This window comes from Orcinus orca, chromosome 13 (assembly GCF_937001465.1).
Source record: "Orcinus orca chromosome 13, mOrcOrc1.1, whole genome shotgun sequence".
Lineage (NCBI taxonomy): Eukaryota > Metazoa > Chordata > Mammalia > Artiodactyla > Delphinidae > Orcinus > Orcinus orca.
In genome coordinates this window covers 13,405,609-13,425,279 of record NC_064571.1, presented here as the reverse complement: position 1 = coordinate 13,425,279, position 19,671 = coordinate 13,405,609, and the positions used below count along the sequence as shown (strand labels likewise).

General features: G+C 38.0%; 1 protein-coding gene across 5 annotated transcripts in view; it reads right to left on the bottom strand.

Moving 5' to 3' along the window:
• Positions 1-1,684: 1,684 nt before the first annotated feature.
• Positions 1,685-19,671, bottom strand: part of RNF103 (ring finger protein 103) — a 105,751-nt gene continuing 87,764 nt past the window's right edge. For 2 of the 5 annotated variants that reach the window (XM_049695883.1, XM_004271587.4), the window contains 2 exons: positions 15,082-15,197; positions 7,693-9,704 (listed from right to left, as the gene is read on the bottom strand). In XM_049695883.1, the coding sequence (XP_049551840.1) occupies positions 8,129-9,704; positions 15,082-15,197 (1,692 nt within the window). In that variant the 3' untranslated portion in view covers positions 7,693-8,128. Of the gene's footprint in view, positions 3,861-3,951; positions 5,388-5,762; positions 5,866-7,692; positions 9,705-15,081; positions 15,198-19,671 lie in introns of those variants that run through there. The other 3 variants (XM_049695884.1, XM_033431340.2, XM_049695885.1) reach the window with 3 other exon arrangements.

Sequence of the window (19,671 nt, the reverse complement as noted above, 5' to 3'; positions counted from 1 at the left end):
TTTCAGAGCAAGTAGGTTATATCAGGACTAGTTTTTTCAACAGATGAACTCCTGATTCATTTTCCTTCCCAAAGATGGTGACATGGGAAGTGTCCAACCACCTGTCCAAATCTGGGCTTTCAGCACCTGCTGTCACGCTATTGCCAGTTAACTGCATGTTCTTCTGTGGATCCTGACAGGTGAACTGTTTACAGATTCTTGCAAATGTAGCGTGTCTTTTGTTAAATGATGAGTGTGCCAATTCATTCACAACAGGGACATCAACAATCTAAATTAAGGCAGAAGATTGGACAAAAGGGCCTTCACATTTGCTTCTGACACTCAGATTCTATTATTTGAAACAATAAAACTATAAGAACCCTCTCTCATAAAAAAAAAAAACCCACTAAGTGCTATTAAAGCAAAGCATTACACATTAAGATTGGCCACAGTCCAACCATGTTCAATACTAACAAATAACTTGAATAATACTGTCTTAAAAGTCCAAGATATTGCTGTGTTTGGCATTTTAAGTGATGTCTCCTATCCAAGCCTCTGGCAACAAAGCTGGGAGTCAGCTTGAGGTATTTTGTTCCAGAAACCTATTGTTTTAGCCACATGGCTCAGGAAATTAGTAAAACTAAATGGAGAGCATTTAAACAATAAAACAAAAGGGGCCCTGAAAATATCAGAGTTCTAACTTCCCTTTTGCCGTGTCTGAAACCCTACTACTTTGTCTTTGTGAAAGGACCTCCTAAAACTCCAAATTAGTTACCCTTATGGAAACACGTCACCAGATGCTTTATCAACAAATAGATGATGTTCTCAAAGTACATTCCCAAATGAAAAAAGCTTGTAGAATTTTACTAACAGTAGCAACACTGACTAAATATATATACACTGTATATGAAAGTCATTTTTCTATTATACAACTGATTGCATGGTTTATGGAAAAACTGGTTAAGACTGTTAGTCATTAACCTTTTATAAGGGAGCCAAGGAATGAGATTTCTGTCTTTCCTACCCCATCCCCCTAAATGTTTTCCAGGAAATGGAAACTTTTCCCTTTGTTGAAACATTTTAAAGTTTACTATTTTGAATATCATAAAATGAATTTTCCTGGCTTCTTGTGCAAATAGTACTGGTAATGTTTTTCTTGATGACATAGTCATTGTCGGCCAGATAGTGATATCCTCTCAGGAAATTATCTGCCACTGTACCACAAGTGACTGTTTTTTGTTTTGTTGTTTTCTTTTTTTCTTAAATATTCTACCCCTTACTATAATACTACTGTGACTATGACGTGCCAGGCCTGCCTCTAGCAGGCTCCACCCCTACCCCTACTCCATAGTCTCTCTACATGTAGCCTCTATTCTATTGACTGGGAAGCTAGATCACCAAGCTCATTCAAATTCTATGTAAAGAATAAATTCTCTCTGAGTAAGCATCTGCATGGCTCTTCATTCATTTAGTAGATGCTTATAAGAAAACACTAAGTATTCATCAGTGGTTGAATGGATTAAGATGCGGTGTATATTGAATATACGTACACACACACGTATACACACACCTACATACACACACACACAACACACACACACACAATGGAACATTATTTAGCCATGAGAAAAAATGAAATCCTGCCAATTGTGAAAACATGGATCTTGAGGGCACTATGCTAAGTAAAATAAGTCAGAGAGAGAAATACATATATCACTTACATGTTGAATCCAAAAAAGCCAAACTCACAGAAACAGAGAATAGAATGGTGGTTACCAAGGGCTGGGGGTGGGAGAAATGGGGAGACGTTAGTCAGAGTACAAACTTCCAGTTAGAAAATGAATAAGTTTGGGGGATCTTATGCACAGCATTGTGAATATAGTTAACAATATTGTATTACATATTTGAAAGTTGCTAAGAGAGTAGATCTCAAATGTTCTTACCACAAGAAAAAGAATCATGTAATTGTATGACATGATGGTGTTCGCTAATGCTACTGTGGTAATTGGCGATATATAAATGTATCGAGTCAACACATCCTACACCTTAAACTTACATAATGTTATACGTCAATTATCTCTCAATAAAGTTGAAAATAAACAAAACAAAAAGGAAACACATAGTGCACCCATCTTTTTGGGTGCCTCTGTATTCTTAAGCTCTTTTCTTATTAGATAAATATGCTACAAATACAGTTAGATATCCTCTGTGTCAATACTAAGAATGAGTTTTAAAACAGACTGTGAATAAATACTCAAGCACCATTTGTTTAACATACAATGTGAAGAGCCTATTATCCCATCATGAGCATAAACCACCAAGAGAATGTGAAAAACAAGTAAGCAATTTAGCACCAGAGTAAAGGAGAATATAATTTTGACAAAAGTCAGTTTCCTATAGTTATACTTTCTACAAATGCACTTATTTTAAAATGAAAATATGGTAGAAAGAACCTGAACAAGGTAGGTAGATAGACTCTTATCCACAGGTTACAAAGAGGCCATCACCACCGGCTTTGACTGCTTGACACATTGTTTTAAAAAGAAATCCCAACCCTTAGGTGGAGTATATACACAGCTGCCCCACCGCTCCCTACTCAAAGTCTGCTTCCATGGGCCCTGACATAGTCATATCTTTAACTACGGTGGTTGTCCTGAGTTCTGATCATTTATTAAGTGGGAATTCCTTCTGTTCTACCTGTTGCATAGGGATATTAGAGAGTATTAGAAAGTAAAGTGATCTACTGTATACAAAACAATGAAAACCTTTGGTGAGAAGATGGTACAAAAAATTAAACAAAGAGATTGCCTAAATTGATCAATGTACTCATATTACTGACAACAAAGAGCAAGAACAGAATGATCAAAACACAGATGATTCAAAAGTAACATTTAAACAATTAAATCCATTTTTTCTTCTCTAAATTTTTAATCAGATCCAATAGCAAAAAGGACTCAACACTTCTCTCTGTACCTTTTGACCCTTTGGTAGAGTTTTAAGGAATAATAAAATGACCAAGGGGGAAAATGAGGGAGCAAGGAGAAAGATTACATGAATAATCTTCCAGGCTCCCACATAATCTAAAGAAGAGATAATTTTAAAAAGTATGTTACTGCAGGAAAAAAGTTAAGATTTTTTTTCTTGGAGTAGGCCATAAATATTGATATCTTCATCACTATTAATGGGTACTAAAAATATAATCTCTTCTGTTTTATCTTTTCCACCTATACTAGATGGGGAGTAAAATGTTTGGTAAAGGGTAAAATTAGAAAATATTTTTTAAATTCAAGCAAACAATTATTGATTATCTACTCTGGGTCTAATGTGTTAAAGACATAACAGTAGATTATAACATTACTGTAAGGCCAACTGGCCCGAGGCAGGGGAACACAATCAGATTCACAGGTTGCATCAGAACGAAATTCTCCGGACCACCCAGTTCCAGAAACTGCCCTAGTGACATTCCGGATCACCCAGTTCCAGAAACTGCCCTGGAGACATTCCGGACCACCCAGTTCCAGAAACTGCCCTGGAGACATTCCGGATCACCCAGTTCCAGGAACTGACCTGGGGACTTTGAAACCAGCCCAGCCTTCCCGCCTTTCGAGGGGCGGGACTAACGGTCCCCCCAGGATACCCGAAAAGACCACCAAATAAGGAATACCCTGCGCCCTCCTAGATTCACCACACCCCTTTCCCTTCTTCCCCTATAAAATCTTGCCCAACCCTCACCCGGGCGCGACTTCTCTGGCCCCCTTTCTCTCGGACCAGTGAACCTCGCCCGGGAGCGCTCCCTAATAAAGCTCACTCGAAGCTTTCCTCTGTTTCGTTCGTTAAGATCCGACCTTACAATTACTCCTGTCCTCAGGGAGCTTATCATCCTTAAAGAAAGAAAAGACATACATAAGAAATAATTAGAGAAGACAGAAGAAAAAACTGTTGAGCAGAACACAATTACGTGTCCCACTATTACAGTTAACCAGAGTTCAGTTAACTAGAAAGCCCACATACTTGGAATCTTTTATTTTAAAATTTAATTAATTAATTTATTTATGGCTGTGTTGGGTCTTCGTTTCTGTGCAAGGGCTTTCTCTAGTTGTGGCAATCGGGGGCCACTCTTCATCGCAGTGCACGGGCCTCTCACTATCGCGGCCTCTCTTGTTGCGGAGCACCGGCTCCAGACACGCAGGCTCAGTAGTTGTGGCTCACGGGCCTAGTTGCTCCGCAGCATGTGGGATCCTCCCACACCAGGGCTCGAACCCGTGTCCCGTGCCTTGGCAGGCAGATTCTCAACCACCGCGCCACCAGGGAAGCCCTGGAATCTTTAGTTAATTAAATTCACTAGGTGGCTCTAAGAATTCAAAGGTTCTTTTTAAACACAGTTAAAGTTTAGAGTCTGTCAACCTTGAATACTTCCTTCAATTCTCTGCCTCCAGGAAAATCCGACAAAAGCATTGTTTGCTATGCTTAACAATTAAGGGATGAGTCAAGCTTCCCTGGAGACCTGAACCTCTAGCAATTATTTCCTCCCTGACCTCACTGTAATATTTTTATTGCATGTCTAACATTCAAAAGGTATAATCTCTGTTTTATGCCATGCATGTTGATATATTTAATGAATAAAGCACAGTTCCTACCTTAAAGGAATTCACCTGAAAAAGACACATGCATAGTTTTAATACAATGCAGTTATATAGGACAGGCATGTACAAGGTATCACTGGGTTATAAGGACACATATCAAGAAAGGTCAAGGAGCGATGGGGTTGCTCCATTATTGGTGATGCTAAGTTTGATCACTTGAGTAGGGTGACTACCGCCTAAGCTTTCACTGTAAAGATATCTGCGTCTCTTTATAAGCTTGGTGGAGAAAGAAAAGATGGGTAGGAGGTGTAGAATTTCTGGAGAAAGTGGGATCTAGCCAGACAAAGCGGAGAAGAGGGGTGAAAACACTAGGCAGATGGGACAGCAAAGCACCAAGCTGAGAAAAACTAGAGCACGGGCCTGAAGAGACAGGCAGTACAGAGTGTCACGATGGGTCCAAGAGGTGGGCCAGGAACAGATTAAGAGGGGCCTTGTAATCCAGCGTTAAGGAGACTGGTTTATCTTCGGGGCTAGTACTATAGTGCAAAAAGATTACAACTTGCTGAAGGTGCTGATGATAACATATTTTTTAGCAAGAAAGTATTATTTAAATTAAGGTATGTACATTGTTTTCTTAGACATGCTATTGCACACTGAATAGACTACAGTACAGTGTAAACATAACTTTTATGTGTACTGGGAAAACAAATTATTCCTGTGACTGGCTTCATTGCGATATTTGCTTTATTGCGGTGGACTGGTACCAAACCTGCAATATTTCCAAGGTATGCCTGTAGTCTCCAAAGTGCGCTGTGCCCCGGGACACTGGAGGAGAAATTTTAATTACTATTTATTTATTTACTTATTTTTTGCTGTACGCGGGCCTCTCACCGTTGTGGCCTCTCCCGTTGCAGAGCACAGGCTCCGGAAGCGCAGGCTCAGCGGCCATGGCTCACGGGCCCAGCCGCTCCGCGGCATGTGGGATCTTCCCGGACCGGAGCACGAACCTGCGTCCCCTGCATCGGCAGGCGTACTCTCAACCACTGCGCCGCCAGGGAAGCCCCCTAATTACCTTTTAAAATATCTATACTTGCTATACATTTCAGAATGGACAATATTATATGTATGAATTGAAATCAGGACCCTAAGAGGAGGACTGGGGGTTAGGAAGAGAGAAGGAAAAGCTGTTTTGAGACTTACTAGTTACTTAAGAGCATCTCGGAGGAGCTGTTCAACAGACAGCTGTACATGAAACTGAAGATCTGGGGAGGGGCCTTTGCCTGGACATGTCGATTTGGGACATCTGCCGAAAATACGAGAGAAAAGAGCTGTGGAACGGTGGCAGAACTCTGAGAAACACAAACATTTACGATAACATGATTACTTTTTTTTTTGAAAGGAAAAGTAGAGCACAAGGAGTAGTGTTCGTACTCATTTAAAATTTTTAAAAGCTCTCAGATATTAATACAAAGTAAGTAACTGCTAGTCCTTACTATTCCCATTACTGTGAAAATGAGGCTCAGTGTATCGTGAAGGGAAAAAAATGTTTCTGCTAGTAATCGAGCAGCAATTCAGAATGAGAAAATTTAATTTTCTTACCATTTTGAGGGGCAGTCAATAAAGGGTTTTAAAGTCCCCCATGAAACCTGGACCCTTTGAAGAAATGACTGATTACAGGGTTGGGCCAGGAAAAATACAAAGTGAGCCTGGAATACCTTGTGTCAAAAGGCAAAGAAGTGTTTCAAGATCACAAAGGGATGTAAATAGGACGTAAGAGCTGGCTTACAGGGGCTCCCACTTACCAAATTTGGGATGATTTGAGCATCACAAAGAATAATGAATTTTAACACACTGAATATAAAAAGAATATGTGTCTATAGTGATATTTCAAAGCACAAGATGAAAAAATGGAAAGCTCTTCTTTCACACACAAAAAATGCCACTTAATAAATGTAGAATGAAGGATAGAATTTAAAAATCTCCAAGTCACGACTCCTATTTAATAACTGATTCAGGCTAATAATCATCAACAGATGTTAAAACCATTGGGTTAAAGTTTATTGAAGAACAGGATACTCATGTGGCCTCACAGGTTCCTTCTTAATTATCAAGTGGAAAGTACCTTACATTGCAAAGATAAGACAGATACTATCTTAGCCAAATTTAGCATCACCAACAATGGGATGAACTGACATCACCGTGCCTTCAGATGTCATACAAAAGGGAAATACATATCATCTAGGCAATATTGTTTACTTTAAATCTAATCATGAAGAAACACTCAGACAAATCCAGAAATGTGGAACATTCCATAAGCCAACTAGCCTGTACTCTTCAAAAATGTCAGAAAAGACTTTAAAAAAAAAGGGGGGGGGCAGGGGAACTGCTCTAGAGAAAAGAATGAAACAAAGGAGACTAAACCCAATCATAAAGTTTGCCTGAGTTCCCAATAAAAACAAAACAGAAACATATAAAGATATAGAATATTTTGGGAGCAACTGGGGAGTACAAATTGTATACTAGATATTATTAAATCAATGTTAAATTTCCTGGGTGTGATAATGGTGTGGTGGTTATATAAAAAATGTTCTTGTTCTTAGGAGTTACATGGTACATTTTAGTGGCAAAGAAGCATCATGATGACTGAAATTTACTTTCAAAGGGATCAGCAAAAAAGAAAAAAAAAGAGAGAAAGGAAAAAAAATTATAGACATAGAGGAGATAAAGCAAATATAACAGAATGTAAACACCTGGTGAATTAGAGAAATGAATGTTCATTGTACTATGTTTCCACCTTTCTATAGTTAAAAATTTTTTCAAAATAAAAAGTCAGGAAAAATATATAAAGTAATCTATGTGTGGCCAATACGCTATAGCTGATTTTATTTACATGAATATACTCATAAGTGATTTAATACTTTAAAAAAAGCCCATCATGAAATTCCTTCCCATCAAAGCTAACCAAGGGGGACTAACATCACCTCTGGCTAGTGTCAGCAACGTAATTTGTCTTGTTTTTACCCCCACGAGTCAAGAATCATATTTGACTTACCTGTGAAATTAACAAACCAGCAAAACACTTATAGCACTCAGCCACCTTATCAAAAACAATTTTAAAAAAGCTGTAATCTTCTGGTTTTAAAATAATTTATTTCATAGGTCTGTTTTAATTTCATGTCTCAGAGCATACATTATTTAACCAAGAGGGGCTGGACACAGATTGTAAAAAGGGAGGAAACATTTAGAAACTCCCTCAATTCCATTAGAATTTGATCCTACCTTGTAAAGTCTTGCTAGGATAAATTTCTATCATACTTCTTTTGTGCTTACAAAAAGACATTAACTTCTGAATTTCCAATGTTGCAAATAAAAATTTTTACATTTAAGTATGCATTCATATTGACACACAAGGCAACCAAATAATTGTCATCAACGTTAGCAAAATGTATATTTCCTGTCACTGCACTAACATTAAATTAAACGTCAAACCACAAAAACTTGGTGACTAACATTAAAAAGGCAAGCTGTAGGATACGCAAAGCTTATAAAGGACAAATTGCACGTGGTTAAGATGGGACATCATTTGACAAGGGCTGGTGGTGTGCATATGGCTGCTTTTTTTTGTAAGAAGGCCACCGGCAAACAGGGCAACAGTGTCGGCCCCCAGCCAACCACATCACAATGCAATTCTGATGGAACACGTGACCACAGGGCAACCCCATTAGCAAACATCCATTTTCAAAATTCTCTAGGCAAACAACACATTCAGTACAGTGCAGCATATCAGCAGGCCAAGTTAACCAGTCAGGTTCCATGTCTTCGTTAGTGCTATATGATCCATATGACCGCCCCTTCCTTGCATAAGGGCGGGTCTGACAATATTTATTGGCACATGAACAAGCCTCAAGATCACAGTGACTTGCTCTTCCTGGAGAATTGTGAACTACGTTTCGTTTATCTTCAAATACTTCCTTCTCGCTGCTAAAAGTGTCTGTGCTCTCACTGTCTGAGTCATTTTCAATATCTTGAGGACCTTCCAACATTTCCTCTTCAGACTGGACTCCAAGGCATTTAAATCGCCACACTGGCAAGTTTTTTATATAATCAGTTGGTATCAGAGGGTGAAGCCAAAGGTCAGGGAAAGCTAATCGCTCCAAGAACAAGTCGGGGTCTTCGTCCCAATCAGATTCTACAGGGAAGTTCTGAAAAGAAGCAATCGGGTGGAAGAGGTAGCTGGTGTACCAGTCCCACAGACTTGATAACCACTCTAAGTTATTGGCATTGACTTCATCATTGTTGTTGTTGCGCCGTCTCTTCTTTTCAAAGTAATCGACTAGTAAACCATGTCCAAGGTATGTACTAAGAAACAAGGCTGGGTGTGAAGAATAAAACATCCAGTCTGCCCTGACCCATGAGGCCAGCGTGGTTGTATTGGAATATCTCAACAATTTTAAGCTATACTCATAAAAGCTATCTAAGTAAGGGAGCTGTAAAAAGCCCAACACAGGTAGCCAGGAAATAATTAATAGAGAATTATATGTCCCTAAAGTGCTTATGAGAACCACAAATCGTTTTATGGTAGCTCCTTGTGTGATAAATAAGTCCATCCAAGCCATAAGATTAACTAGAACCAAGCTCAAAACAAACAAATCATTTACTTCAGGTTGTACTGAGCGCAAAAATGAATCCATGGCCTGAAGGGATATAAATTCGCCTGTGTTGTTTCCATACCTGTAAATTCCTTCAGGAGTTCTAAGTATGTATGATGGCATGTTATATACACCAATATCTGTCATATAACTCTTGTTGTCCCAATTCTCCACATTTACAAAAATAAACTCAACTCTTCCAGTAAACTTTATGCTTAGTGCAGAGAAGAAAGCTGGGGGTTGGTCAAGGTTTGCAAATAGGTATATTTTTACCCAGTATTGATCACTTTTATTCCATTCTTCTTTCAAACGTTCAGCATTATAAATGGTTTTGATCCGTGAAGCTGCATGAGCAGTTATCCACTTAAAAATGTGCTCTACTTCAATCTTGCGCCCACTGTATTCTTTAAGCATGACTTTCCCTTTAGAAGTACTTGTTTGTGGAACAGACATAATGAGTGTGGATCGTACCCAGCCTCTTCTCCTGCAGTATCTATAAGAGAGGAGACTGTAAGTAAATAGCTAGGCCGCTAAATGAGCTAGCTTGCTTATCTTCACTGTTGTGCAAACAGTTTGTCTTTTCCCTGACACATTTCCTTAGCACTTGAAAGATACCCTCTCCCCAAAAACAAATTACCTGTAAACAGTCAAAAGTAGTACCAATACCTGGCAGTTGTATAAGAGGAAAAGCAAGCTCTCTTTTTATCATATTTTTCGTTTGTATCTCTATGTTTCTTTTCTTTCTTTTTTTTTTTTAAAGAAAAGTGTAGCTTGAAAAGCCTTAGAGTCAAGAGAATTGGCAAGTACTTCCAGCATCTACTATGAAACTACTAATGCATTATGTGCTAATAAGATCCTAAAGATAATAGGAAAATAATTCCTGTTCACAAAGAATTTAAAATCCTATTAAGGAGACAAAAGTATAAAACTGTATATATTCTATTACTAAATAATGTAAAGGAAGTTCAAAAAAAGGGAGTATCATTGGGAGTTTGGGCTGGTGCAGATTTCATGAAAAGTTTGGGAATTGAACTAGCTCTCGAAGGATGGTTAGATTCAGGTGGGCAAAGAAGAGAGAAGGAAACAGATTATCTTATATGCTGAGTCCCTGACTTGAATGCCAAGCTCCTGAGGGTAGGAGCCATGCTGTACCCACTTATTAACCCAAGCACCCACCACAATGCCTGACACACAAGCACTGTCATAAAGTAATCTGCACGAAGGCTCACCTAGAAAAGAGCAAGTCCTATATTTTTCTGTACTCTCTCATCTCTTTAATGAGGACCATGAAGAGGGGTATTTGGAGAGATAATCAGAGAAACAATTTCCTTTAAAAACAAAAAAGTTTTTTTCTAAAAACCTACCATGTGGAGTTTTACAATATATAAATTTACCTCAGTAAAGTTGGAAAAAAGAAAATCTACCATGTGGATACATTTTGTTCACTACAGATTTGTAAGTGGATGGTAATAAATGTTTAATTTTTAATTTTGCTATTCAGAATACTGATGTAAAAATCACAAATGTTATCTGCAGCGGGGGGGGGGGGGGAGGCCCGCATACTGCAAAAGGGGAAAAAATCATAAATGTTATGCTTTACTTTAAAGTATGGATTATATTTTATTAAATTAAATAAGCATATTATACATTTATATGATCAGATTAAGATAGAAGTCTTGACGTATGTGGCACATGGTTTTATGATGATAGTACAATTAATTTTTACCTCAGGAATTTCGTGATATAATTTAAGATAAGTGAAGACAACATGTTATGTCACAAGACAAGGTTAGTAACGACTCTGGGAAACTATCTGGGTGACTCAGGATCAAAGACTACGACTCAGCTTCTTGCTGAGTTGATTTACTTCCTTAACAAGATAGATACCATTAATGTCAATATTGCTTTAATTGAAACGGGTTAAGAATTATATACTCCGACAAAATAAAGTATCTTCTATTCTGTAACTGTATTTGTCCAATGCAAAATAATAGTTCACTGACATGAATGCCATTTCCACCACCCTCCCCCCAAAACAACAAGTCAACTACATATAGATAGTGCCTTATTCACATCTTAAATATCTAACTAGCTTTACTTTTTTAATTGCATAGGATACTTGGGATGACACATTTCTACTCTCGGTCATTCTGTTCATCTTTGTATAACCACCTCAGAGAATATTTGGCTTCTGATTTGTGTCATAAATTAAATGACAGTCTTTCAGACAGAAAATTTTACTGTGTAAAACAAGCCAAGTCTTATCTTAGTGCATACATTTCTTCATGGAAGAAAACAAATGTACTATGTACTTTCTTTTCAGTTCAGAACTAAGGGACAGTTTTAAGGTTTATCATTTCACAAGAATTTAAGAGTACCCAGGACAATAAAATTTTGTATGTCATCATATATCTTTCAAATTAAATCATGTTTTCCAGACTTGAAATCCAACACACAAATAAAGTACACCATATTAATTTTAAAACCCCACTGTTAGACAGAAAAGACTAATGCTCATATCAATATAAAAACTTTTTACTGCCAATTTAAAAAACCTTTTTAAAGGTCTGAATAAGTTCAATGATGACACCACGAAAATATTCTCTAGTTCTTAAAGTAAACCTTTTGAGATCTCTTAGAGAATTTGAAGACCAAAAATGATTAAAAAAAAAAAACATAGCTAGTGAGTTTTGGCACTCCAGCTTCTGATAACATACTACATTTAAAAAGAAACCTTGGTATTCTGTTCATAAAATGCTGTTTCTTCAGACAAGGTCATTGGTCCCCTTGGCCTTCCTGTCCTGCTCGCCAAGCTTCCCTTTACTGTCTTCCCTGCTCGGCCCACGGGCGCGCATCCCTGATTCTTCCACCATAAGCCCCCCTGGCCCAGGTACCACTCAGCGCCTGTAATTCCAGTGCCATCCCACTCTTTACTATCTCTGCCCCGCCTCTCCAACCTCCCGATACATATCCCACGCCACGTCCTTCTTTCTCCAAAGGTGGGGGGAGAGAAAGAGTAGAGAATAGACCTGACAGGGTAAAGGCCCCTGAGATAGATCACTGGGTTGGGGAATTAGAGGAACTGGGGCCAGGCAAGATGGCTGTGTGGGAAAGAAATGAAAACTGCTGCCATGGACAGAGTCAGATACTGTACAGAGTGGAGGTCCTGAAGGTTCTTAAGGGGAGCAAAACAGGTCAGGAAAATACTACGATACAATGGGGCCAGCACATCAGAGGAGGCTGTCCTGGAGGCCACCCAAGAGAAGGAACTTCAGTCAAAGAAAGCAACACAGGCAGCAGAGTACAGAGTTTTGCTGTTTTTAAAAATCTGAGATCAAGTTGATGACTGAATTATTCAACATATTAAAATGCTTGCTTGCTGAATAACACTATTCTCTGCCCAGTTACACCCTGCATTGACATTCTAAACACGCTTTTCTATTATCTCCCTATTTTGTTCTTCTGCATCTCCATAATCCTCATTAAAAGAAAAAAAATGACCCTGACTAAGCACAGCATCTATGACAAGAATAGTTCTTACTCTAGTTGGAAGACTTTCCAAATCAAAGGAAACCAACATGACAGTACTGAAACTGATATAAGTAACTCTGCATCAAGATCTTCATCTTTGTGATGAAACTAAGGAAGATGACGTAAAAGTGCTTGTTTAATAACAAAAAATTATAGCTGCAGTCAACAAAAAGGCAAAAAGTTGCTCAAAAAAGGTCTCTTCCATCATAAATAAGAGGTGGGATTATCTGAAGACGAAGATGAAGGATTTAGAGAAAACTTGGAGGTAGATTATATGTATCTCTTCACTGTTCCTCAGCTGGTATAGAATCAAAAAGGGCTTTTCAAAAGAAAAGCTAGAAAAATTTGTGCTAAAGTCCACTGGACTCAATTATGACACTTCTGATGCATTTTGCTTTATAAAATCACATTAAAAATCAATTCTACTATTTCCTTCAGTTTTTCATGCTGAATAGATCATCTTCACTTTATGTCATGCTTAGTTTCGTTTTGAATTCTCTATTGTTATTTAAGAACTTACGTTAGACTGAAATGTGTTTGACCTTTATATTTTTGTACTTACTTGATATTTTCTAATATATTTATAAGTTAGTGTTTAAAAGGTATTATTTAGTTTATTCATTAAAAAAAAAAGTTCTGAATATTTTTCAATGAATTGGTGATGTTAATACTGAATTTTGGCATTATCTGAAAAAAAAATCAAAACATCAGAACTATCATTTATTCTGGTATTGCAATCACCAGTGGGAGAGAAAAAGATCTTTCACTTAGACCATATGGGAATGATGGAATAGGACCAAATGCCACTGTCTTTGGTAAACACAAGACAGAAATAAGAATGATTTCCTTTTCATAAGAAAATGAACACTTACGCTATCTTGGACATTTCAACCAAGGGCATTAGAATATGATCAAGGTTCTGTGCTGAAGATGAAAATGGGAGCTTTGTGGGTAAATGAGGAGACGAAATGTGAGTCAGGAGACACAAGTTCCCTTCTTATCCCCAATGTTTAAGAAGTCCTCCTACCACACATCTCAGCCTACACTACAAGTGAGCAAAACAAGAACAGTGAGGAAAATCGAAGCAAACGTAAGCCTGAAGGAGAAGGGCAGGAGAATCTGAGGTGAAGCAGTGGTGGAGGAGGGTTTTCTACAGTGAATGGGTCTCCCATTGTGACCACATATAACGGACATAGGTAAGCCAGGCGTATCTACCTACATCAGAAACTACCTAACGTGGGGGCTTCTCCATACGTATCATATGCCCCGTCCTCAGCACTGAACAGAACATGCTGTACGTGCTAATCTTTTTCTTTTAAATTTATTTATTTATATTTGGCTGTGTTGGGTCTTTGCACGCAGGCTTCCTCTAGTTGCATTGAGCTGGGGCTACTCATTGTGGTGTGCGGGCTTCTCACTGCAGTGGCTTCTCTTGTTGTGAAGCACGGGCTCTAGGTGCACGGGCTTCCGTAGTTGTGGCACGTGGGCTCAGTAGTTGTGGCACACGGGCTTAGTTGCTCCGTGGCATGTGGGATCTTCCTGGACCAGGGCCCGAACCTGTGGTCCCCTGCACTGGCAGGCGGATTCTTAACCACTGTGCCACCAGGGAAGTCCAACTAATCTTTTATTAAATGTTTACTGAATGGATAATTAAATGAACGAATGAATTCAAGTCATAACTTGGAGGAACTAGAAATTGAAATAAAACGCATTTCAAAGAAGAAACAATGGAATAATGAAACAAGAAATAATGTGACAGACTAAATACTGGAGATGATGACAAAAAGAAAAACAAAAATGCCTGCAAAGATTTTTGTCTGAGAAAATGGAAAAAAAAATAGTAAAGGACAGAAAAAGAAAAGGCAGAAAGGGCACATGGTTTACTAAAAAAAAAGATGAATATGAATTTGAATACCAGGTTTAGGGAACAGAGTCTATCTGGGGTACTCGTATGGCAAATGGAAACGAGTGTCAAAATGCAAACGAGAGGTCCGAATTATGAAAGGAGATTTAGATCAGCACAAAGGTGTCACCTAAAGCCATCAATGTACTGAAGTCTCTTTGGGAAGTAAAATTGAAACAAAAAAGACCGAAGACATACTCTAAAGAGTCACCCCCGTTAGAAACAACATAGAAGAACCAGACAGAAAGAGAGCTCAGAGAGAAAGTAAGTAACGGCCAGTTATCAAAAACTATTAATCAGATACCTGTGTAGCTAACAACGTGCTAAACACGCTAATGAACTTTCAGTTTCAACAGGCTTCTAATACCACTGTCTTTATCACATTAAAAAAATTCTGGTCACAACTCAAATTCTAAGAATTGCCCAATCAACTTACCTGGGGTCACTGGAACAGTTAAACGTGCCTGTACGTATTCCAAATCTTGACACCTTTTTCACCATTTTCTCCCAGTGGATTTTACCCACCAAAGGACTTCTGTCATTTGCTATAACCTATTCCCCCCAAAAGAAAAACAGATACTTTAATCACCTAAAATGGAGTCAAACCAACCATTTACATCTATAACTTTACTTTTTTTGAAAAACATACTCTGTTCCTAGGTCTTGTTTACTACGTCATCATATTATCACTGCAATTCTTGTAAAAGGAGCAACTGTCCAACCGGAAAAGATTTAAAACACTGAATACAGTACATTAAACTCTCACACTCTGTGGCAGTTATGCAGAGGGGGAGTCAAAACCATATTAAAAAGCTAGCCACATTCTCCTCCATGTGGCTTATCCTCTAGAATTAACTTACCCAGGAAGAAAATGGCCCTTGGAGTCATTTCTCTGCTCTGAAAAGAAAATTTTAAATAACCCAAATAAAGCTTACTAAAAATTACCACATGTGGGTTCAACGAGTTCAAATCTCACTTTTTTAAAAGTGTAATTATGGAGCCAAGAGTCAAACACATGTTTTCTATTAAACTCTGCTTGACTAAAACAATATACTACTACTATGGCATTTTTCTTAACAATCACGAAAGGTTCTAACATATTAAAAAATTACCATTAATAAATTCTACATTCTTGAACTTCTAACTTCAAATTTGCAAATAGCTTTCAAACAATTAGGATTGGGGGAAGAAATAAAAAATTTTTTAATGTAGATTAACCTTCAAAATATGCAATGACTTTTCTCAGACTTTCTAATTGTTAATACCTTTTCCCTTTATTCCTTATCTTCCTGATTTTAATGAATAGAGATACCAGTAAAAAACAAACAAAAAGTATATATTAAAAACAAAAATAAATGGGAAATTAAAGGAAATCCAAAAGTGTCCTATGTCTTCATGAACCCATCTGTTTGATTTATTTTAAGCCCAGGGTATACAGGCCAAGTTTATTTTCATGAATGCTATATTACTGATACTATTTAATTCAAAATTACAGCACAGTACTCTGGGGGCCTCTAAACTCTCTAGAAGGAAGGGCCATTTTCACATTCACAAAGCCTCCAGGAAGTGAAATCCCAGGTAAGTGTGTGCAATGAGTGCCTGGGAGAGGCAAGAGTTGGTGCAAATACCTCATCTCTGGTCTCTCCGCTGGGAAGTCTAACAAATTTCAAGGGCAGCAGGAGGAGAGAAAGTGCATGGTGGTGACAAGTGACTTAAAGTTCACTTTATGTGCCAACAGATTACTGCCCGATAACCTTTGCCATATATCATTGATACTATCATCCTTATACCTACAGAGACACACATAGGTATGTAACACTTTGTAAGATAACTTTGAGGCTTAATAAATACATACACAAATATACAATTTAGACATTGAACAAATGGTTCTGATAGTACTTTTAAGTGAAAATAAATGGCCTTAATGAGGGAGGCACATGTTATTAAAATGCTCAGATGGTTGAGGTAACCAGGAGGAGAGCAATTTGAGGACATGGTCTTAGCAGGTGAAAGTGCTTTCTGAGGAGGTTCACACAAGTTACATTACCCAGTAAGTTCCTAGCTTCCACATTTTTCCATTGTCTAAAAGTACTTTATAAATTTTATCTGAAGAATAAGGGAGATGAAGCAAGGCAGGCTTTTCTCTTCTCTTCTGTTTTTCTTTTCCTACCACTGAAGAGTCAATATGGTAGTTCTTTCTTCCATCAAGTAACCAAAGAAATCTTGAACTTATTTTTCAGATTACTCAGAAGGATTAAGAAATCTCTGTAAAATCATATCGCTATACTCCCTGGTCTTTGCCCTGTTTTTTAAAATAACTCCCCTTTCACTCCTATTTCCTGATCAACGCTGCAAATAACCCAAACACTTCAGGTCTGTATTCATAATGACACTGTGTCAAGGGGGTAATCGAGCGGTTGCTTTAATCAATATAGGATTTGGCCCTCGTCTAGGGGCATCTTTCAGTTAAGATCCTGATCACTGCACAGTCATCCAATGCTAGGAAAGGAAGTAGGAATGAGGGGGTTGTTCCAGGCACCCCTGGTTATAGGACAGACAACAAAAGTGTGTGAAGAGAGGTGGTGAATATCTCTGAGGCAGGTACATGACAATGTTTAACCACAGGGCCTTATTTATTCAGCAAGCTATTCCAACATCTGCTTTGAAGAGTTTAATGATTCCTGACTAAGAGAACCACACAAAAATGAAAAACCCCTTAGGCAGTGCATGAAAGCATTTTATTTGACTCTTTAGTTATATTTACGCAATTAGAAATTGCTTTATCCAATGTCCTATATAGTTATATTATTCAACTGAAGGTTTAGCATAAATTAAATTTCATGGAGGCCAAATTAAACCACTAAAAATGTTTTAACAAAATAACTCATCTGGCTTGTCACATGGCACAACAAAATACTCTAAGCCTATTACTACTGTGTCACATCAGTAACAGTTTCCAAGTTATAGCTCACATCCAAAAGCATGCACAGTGATTCTGAATGGCATTCACTCCGGTGGTGAAACGGGAAACATATTCCTCTGCAGTTCACGAAGGATGTTGCATTCTCTGTGGGGAATATTTTCAGAGACTAGAAAAAACTAGATGAAAGTACAGCCTGAGTTCCAAGTCTCAAGTCTGGAACGGACCTGGCAACATAGGCTAGCAGTGAAGCAATCTTTCCATCCTCCTTCCCAGGGTATCTGCCTCTCTAACCAGCAACCCTACACTTGCTCACCATTGTTTTCCCTGCAGCTAGCATGGTGCCTAAGTCAGGTGGGCACTTATTAAATATTTATGTTGAATTAAACTATTTCAGCTTTTTATGGTTTAGTAACTCATTCTCTTACTTCTGATTATATAGGTTCTCTAAAGGCTCCAAGTTTCCGATTTCTGTTATAATGAAAGTCCCTTCCCCAGCAACCTGTCATCTGGGATGTTTTCTGACAAACATTAGCATAACTAGTACCTGGCTATGCAACTGCACATCAATGTTCTTGACCCCAGTCACACACAAAGACTTCCAGTTCAGTGTATTTAAAAATACACTTTTTTCAGAAAAAAAAACTCCTAGGTTTTTCCTAGTACTAATTTTCCTGGTTTCTACTTTATTGTCTAATAGCTCTTTAGGATCTCTCAAGATGGTAGCACCATCACGGACCATCTAACTTAGCTTGAAAAGGTAATCTATGCTAAGAGTTTTTACTGGCCCACACATTTTAGTAAACCAAGCTGTGAGCTGTCTTACGGCACAGACTGTAGGTTATTCGTCTTTTTTGCCCTTATCACAGGTTCAGCTGGCACACATTAGATTTCAATAAATATTTGTTGGATGGTTGGATGAATGGATGAAACCAGTGGTTTGCTGGTAAATGTTTAACAACTAGCTGTCTAGAAGAAAACAGAAGCTCTGATTTCTACCATTTACTTATTTCCTTGGTGTAAATACTCCCACATGGCTGATTTCAAGTTACCAACGTGACATCTCTAACTGTGGAGTTGGAAAGGGATGTTAACAATCGCCCTTCATGAAGCAGTTTGAGCTGGCTCCAGCACAGCACTGGAAGGAACTGAGTTGGACAGTGTGAGAGGCTAAGTTGCCATATTTTCTGATGTCAGTCTCATGTAGTCCAGTTAAACTTACAAAGAAAAACTGGGCCTCAGGTTATTGCTTACTCCCTTCCACATGTGTTACACTGGTATAAGAAAAAACCCACACACTTTCGCCTATTTTTTAGAGGTGGGTTTTATTACTAATCAGAACATCTGTCATTTCCCTTTTAATATTGTTAATCCCCATACAACAATATGGAGGCTAAATTAAATAACATAACTCCATATAAAAGGAGTGTAGAGCTAAAATATTTTTCTGCATCTCTCAATATTTCATTAGAACAGCGAGTTTCTACTTTCAAAATCATAGACCACAGGGACTTCCCCAGAGGTCCAGTGGTTAAGACTCTGCGATTCCACTGCAGGGGGCATGGGTTCGATCCCCAGTCGGGGAACTAAGATCCTGCATGCTGCATGGCATGGCCAAAAAAAAAAAAATCATAGACCAACCTAAATATATATATGCAAATTTTATAAAATCATTAAAAGTGAAGATGAGTAATTGACAAAAACAAAATTCAACAGCATTTAATTATTTCTTTGGTAGCCTCACTAGCTTTCTTTGAGTAAACACAAATAAAAGCTCTTCACCAATACAAAATAAAGGATAAGATGGCTTGCCAAGTATTTCACCTTTAGCATAGTGTCAAGAGAGGAATAAATAACTTAGAACCTCCCTGAACAAAACTACTGTCTAGGAGTAAAAAATAAACAAGTTTTAAAACAGCTAGTAACTCTTTTCAGCCAAACAGGAACTGTATTAACATAATACTTCAGTAAATATTGACCTAAAGCTTTACTTTAAATCATATGATGCTTTTCACTGCTACCTCAATTCCACTGATGTTAAATTCCTTATAATGTGACAAAGCCAGCAGAGAACAGATAGCACAGTCCCTCTTTGAACTTCTTTGA